Source organism: Thalia democratica, chromosome 4, assembly GCF_965202585.1.
Source record: "Thalia democratica chromosome 4, ktThaDemo2.hap1.1, whole genome shotgun sequence".
NCBI lineage: Eukaryota > Metazoa > Chordata > Thaliacea > Salpida > Salpidae > Thalia > Thalia democratica.
In genome coordinates, this window is record NC_139168.1 from 39,843,513 (window position 1) to 39,849,459 (window position 5,947).

A 5,947-nucleotide genomic window follows, 5' to 3' on the forward strand; every position below is an offset into this window, starting at 1 on the left:
TTTGTCTGAAATTTAATTTAATTAAAAACAACATGAGGTATAACAAAATGTACTAATTTTATTTACTTTAGACGGCTCAGTAAAAACTAAATAACTTTATGTAAGTCAGTTTTTTTTAAATAACTCTTTTTTTAACTCACAAGTAAAATGCAAAGTAAAATACTTACATTTATATTACCATTAGTAAAATAATCAAAAAATAAGAAATATTAGCCTTAATATTAACTAGAACTAAATTCACATTATAGATTAACTAACATTTTTTTTACAAATTGGTATAAAATAAGTAATTTTAATTTTTGAACTACAGTTTTTTAAATAAATTTTTATTTTACAGTTATTTTGCACAACAACACACTATACTAGTTAACTCTGCAAAAATCATTACATAATTACAAAAATAGAAACTAATTTTTATCGGAATTTGTTTAACTTAAGTTCTACATATACCAAATAAAAAAACTTGCAACGAAGTTTCATAACTATTAAAACTCAAGTTAAAAAATATTCAACTTATATCTACTACTTAAAACATCGTTGCTATAGTAAATCTCAAAACTTTCAAAGAATTTAAAAACCCTAAAACTATACATTAAGTCTAACAGTAAAACAGCTTTAAAATAAAGTTTTCAGTCTTATTTTTTATATTAGTAATTAAGCTACCCGTTTTTTTTTAATTTTTATGTTATAAAAAACTGACTCATAACTATTACTTCAAAGTTTTATTTAAAGGTCAAAATTAATATAAATATTAAACCTGGCCTTAACAGTAAAAAAGATAAAAAAATAGCATTAAGAAAAATAATTCCAAAACAAACAGTAGTAAAAAGACACAGAAAACAACTTTGTAGTTTCTTATCAAATATATTAAAATTAACTTAGTTTTATGGACTTTCTTAAAATCTATTTTACTGATTATCCACCAATCATGTCAACTGTTAACGAGACGTTAATTGAACCATTTATTGATCATAAGTATTTAACAAATGATATGAAGTCATTTTTAACAAAAATATATTTAAAAGTTGAAATACTAAAAACTTTCTCATTATTGAAACATACCAAATTTTTACTTTTAAATAAGTACCAAGTATCTTCTTTTATTTTAATAACAAAAACACAATTGACACATAAAAATTACATATGAGCCTAAGAAAAATTCGCATAAAAATTTGACAAAAAAAAATGACAAAAGTGCTATTGTGCAACATAATATACGTTTTTGTTAAAACACTTAATATACTTAAATCGAAAGTCCATTATAAATTTTTACAACTATTCAGTTTTTTTTAAATTCAAATTGTATACTTAAATATTAATAACAATAACATCAAATTTAAACAATCATGAAACAAATACTTTTAATAAAAAACTTATTTTATTTATTCAGTTTTAAAAAAAATCATCAACATTTTAACTATAATTTAAAAACTTTATATGTTATTTTGTTCCAATCCAATATTTTCATTACTTAACGTATTTCAATTTCCAAAACAGTTAATATAATGACTAATTATTGAAATCAATCATATGAAAACCAAAGATTTAAAACTATGGTTTTAAATTAAACTATTTACAATCAAATATCAACTAAATGCCTTTTATGATAGTTTTGCTATACCAAATTTATAATTAGCTTATAAAACATACATGATTGAAAGCTTGTAAACAATGTAATCTATAAAAATTTATAACTAACAGAATTATCTACTTTAAATGTGTAAAAAAATCTATGTAGTTTCTACAACGTAGACAATATTGTTCTTTAGAAAATTGGATAACAAAATTCTATTTTCAGTCAAAGGATAATTGTTAATTATCACATGATCAGCATCATTTGGTGAATTACAGTTCAGATCAAAAACAGAAAACTCACCATTGCTAGAGGAAGTTACTAGCATAGAATCATCACTACTGAAATCAATTGAATACACAGGATGTAAATGAGAGTTTATTTCTTTAATTTTTCTGTTAGTACCTAAATCCCAAACAATAACTCCTCCATCTGCACTGCTGGTTGCTATCAATTTTCCATTGTTTGAAAATTTATTACACAAAATTTCATCCTTGTGGCCAGAAAATAACCTCACACATTTACTAGTGTTTATGTCCCAAACTCTTGTAGTTGCTCCAGATGAGCACAAGTAGCTTACATTTGAGTGGAAACTTACACAGTTGACTGGAGATTTGTGTCCAATAAATGTTTGAAGTGGAAATGTCCTGTTAAAGGACCACAATTTCACTGTAGAATCAAAAGAACCAGATGCAAAGTAAAAACTTTCTGAGCTAGCTTCTACACAGCTTACGGGCCAATTATGTCCTTGATATACTACTTTGTTCAGGTAGTCGTTAGTTGACCACAGCCTCACAGTAGTATCTTGCGATGCTGAGAGCAAGTATTGATCATCGTGTGTAAAGCAAGTACTATAAATTGGACCACTGTGACCTAGAAGTTTGTGGCATCTACTATTTAAGTTTCCTTTTTTTGTATTCACAAGGCTATTTCCAAAAAAAGACACAGTAGATACATCAATAGAACTTTTATCAGGGTATACATTGGTATCAACAGTTTTTTCCTTTTTTATTTGGTCATTGTCAAGATCAATTTTCCATAATTTGATGACAGACGACTCAAAGCCAGTTGAAAGCAAACTTTGATTGTGAGACAAAGCAGCAGCTGACATAGATTCAAGAAGGGATTCATGCTTAAACAAGCAAATTTGGACTGTGCTGCTATTAGGTTGGAACTTGTGAAGTCTGTCTGATATTTCTTGAGCAAGTGAAAGTGTCATTTTTGGTGTAGATATATGGTCATTTTTTACTGGTGACTGGTTTAAACTAGAAGTAATGCTTGGTGAAGTAATTGTTAAACCTCCTGTTTCTCTATTTTCAACTGGAGCAGGTGACATACTTTTTGGAGTGGCACAGTTATTTTTTTTTGGTTTAGGCACTATACTTCTCAGAGAGTTATCAAAACAAATCTGTTCTTTTTCATTTAAAATTTTTAGCTTTCCAAACATTCTTAAAATAACTGAAGTTTTCTGTTTAGAAATAATTTTTCTTAAATGTCTTTCTTCCTTACTTGAAATTTTTATTTCTATAAAATTACAGTACATTTTTGAAAAAACTGGACTGTTTTGAATATCATTCCATGATTTTATATCTTTTAAAGCTACAACAAAACTTTTTTCCAAAGAAACCAACTCAAGGCTGCTATGACAGTTATAAAAAATATTAGCATCTTCAGGTCTACCAGCTTGAACTAAGTCCAAATATATGTATGCAAACACAATTGTACTAAGATCTTTTAAGCCAGAAGTAGGTACAGGACTAATACTTTGCAAATGTGAATGCATAAACTTAAATGAGTCTGAAAACTCCTTAACAGTGTATGGCATCAGACTAATGCTTAGTGGTGAACTAACAGAAATTTCCTTAACTGTACGTTGTGTCATCTCAATGATACTTTCTTCTGGTTGAAAATTATTATGGAAGCTTTCGACTCCCTTGCAATGATTTTGTCTCTTGAAACTGTTTAACAATGAAGTATGAACTTTATCTGCTTTAATACGTTTCATTCTACTGGAGGAATAAGTTTTTTAACACTTTTTCAAATATTTTAGCTTCTTAAAATTAGTTGTTTAAAGAATTTAAATATTATTGGTAGTCTTAATTAAAACACATTTAGCTCTTAAAAAAATATTAGTTTTAAACTAAGATGCTTTAAGTCATTTTGATATTTTATTTTCAAAACAAAATCATACGTTTGTATCAATAACTTTTTATAAAAATTACAATATCTAAAAAGTTTAGTAATTTTTATTTAATTCTATAAAAACTGGCTTGTACTGTTAGTACTTTCAAGCTTTTATATAAGATCCAATGTTATTTATAGTAAAAAAAATGTTGCCAACTGCCAATGTAAGAAAAATATTTCTTTTTCTTTTAGCAAATATGACAAAGATTTTATATACAAATTTACAAATAAATTATTATTAGGAATAAAACTATATTTCTTAGATTTATACAAGCAAAATTTTAATGCTTTTTTTTGAAAGAATATTAATTTAAAAAAATAAAATTGTTTAGTTTTTAAATACTTATTACATTTTTTAATAAACATTATCAAAAATTTAAGAAAAATGGTGAAAAAAGTTATTCTAAATAACTATTTCAGGTATTTTTCTATAACTATCTGCAAGCTAATTTTTGACTAAAACTAAGAAAAACTTAGAGTTTCTTGAACTGTAAGAGGCAAAAACTAGTTGAATTTAAACTTACATAACTTCTGAAATACTTGAAGCAGAAAAGTAACAAAATCAATTTTGAAAAAAAGAAATCAAATTCTATCTTAACATGTTTCACACTTACATGGTTGACAAATGTTTTTGGAAAATTTTCTCCAGGTTTTCAAAATTTCATCCAGGTTTTGAACTTTACACATTTTAGGGTCTAATTTTAGTTAAAAATTAAGTTTAAGGTAAAAAAAACTGTCTTAAATAGTATAAAACTTTGAAAAGATACTGTAAAGCTACTTTAAATGTGTTTATAAATTAGTAAATAAAATTTGATGATAACAAAAATTTTTGTCTTTACAGATTTTTGGTATCTAATTGAAATTCATATACTTTACGTGTAAGTATAGCTTAAAGGTTGTGCCTTACATAAGGGAATTTAATTGTTAAAATATAAAATTATTCTGACAGCTTAGGTAAAACTATACAAATTAGATCAATTTGCCATAAATAAGGTGGAACCTTACTATGTTATTTATAGATTTCATACCCTTTTGTGGAAATTGTGTATATGAGATTACATTTTCAAGTTCATTGTGCACTAAAATGACCAATATTTATCATTATTTCCAGAACTTTTATTTGTAATTTAGGTCTGTGATGCCCTTAGATGTTCAGAGTCGCACGTCTTTCCTTGGGGATGAAGCTGATTTTGTACCAGCTCTGTAAAACCTTTGCCTAACTCCACTGCCTTGTGGTGCTTTTGGTTAAGCTAAGGCTTTGGGAGTAAACCCTGAGGCAAAATCAGACAAGGTTAAGTCTTAAACACAAGGGTATAAGAACTTTGTAGAACTGTAATTCCATCCCTTTAGAACAGGGGTTCCCAACCAGGGGTGCTCGCACCCCTTGGGGGTGCCAAGCAGCATTCCAGGGGGTGTGAGATAGCTTTTTATTTTTGTATGATAAATAAGGAGATTTTCACTCTCTGATAAAGTTTAAAAAGTTAAAAAGTACATTTTGTTATAAAAAGAAGTTGGTGCTAATTTTCTGAATAAATTAATTTTTTTTATAAGTCATAGAGCAAGAGCGCTTTTCTAGAAGTAAATTCATTTTACTATATTCATTTAATAGCTGTTAGTTTAGAATTAACATTTCAATAAAGCTTTCTTAGAGGTTTACACCTGTGAATTTTAATCATCTGTTCTTTAAATGTTTTATTTTCTTAACTGGACATTAATTGATTAAAACAGTTTATGAGCTAGCATCTATTTTAATTGAAATACTTAGATAAAAATTAGTATCTTCAGCAGGCTTTTATTAGCTGTTAAGAACAGGTTCTGTTAAGTCTATTACAGTTATAATGTAATCTTTTATTAAGCTTAGTTGTGCAGAAAGTGGTGCTTAAAGATTTAACATCAGTAAATTGTAAAGTTCACAGCAATTCCTGTATGTTATAACATTTAAGAAAACTTGTTTTTAGCTTCAGTGAAACCAATTTTTAAAGATCAGCAAAAGTATTCAATGCATCACTTTATTTCTATTTATTCCTTTTTTGAACTTAAACTGTTTTCCTTTTTCAATCTACATTTTTCTATTTATGTTGTAAGCATACAAACTTTTTTTGTGTTTGCTTTTATACATATCTTTGTACAATTTAAGACTAAATATTTTTAACTTTTTAAAATCTTAACTCAAATCATTATTATTTTGAA

The 5,947-nt window shown here is 26.5% G+C and overlaps 1 protein-coding gene across 1 annotated transcript; it reads right to left on the minus strand.

The window, feature by feature from the left end:
- Positions 1-1,730: 1,730 nt before the first annotated feature.
- On the minus strand, positions 1,731-4,438 carry LOC145833359 (uncharacterized). The gene is made up of 2 exons (XM_082940539.1): positions 4,372-4,438; positions 1,731-3,531 (listed from the first exon to the last, which is right to left on the minus strand). Exon 2 carries the CDS (start codon positions 3,453-3,455, stop codon positions 1,731-1,733), a length of 1,725 nt encoding a protein of 574 aa, XP_082796665.1. The 5' UTR covers positions 3,456-3,531; positions 4,372-4,438.
- Between the last annotated feature and the right edge of the window lie 1,509 nt (positions 4,439-5,947).

Bases quoted from the DNA above. Each gene is read 5' to 3' on its own strand.
- LOC145833359 (XM_082940539.1), bottom strand. From the start codon at position 3,455: ATGACACAACGTACAGTTAAGGAAATTTCTGTTAGTTCACCACTAAGC.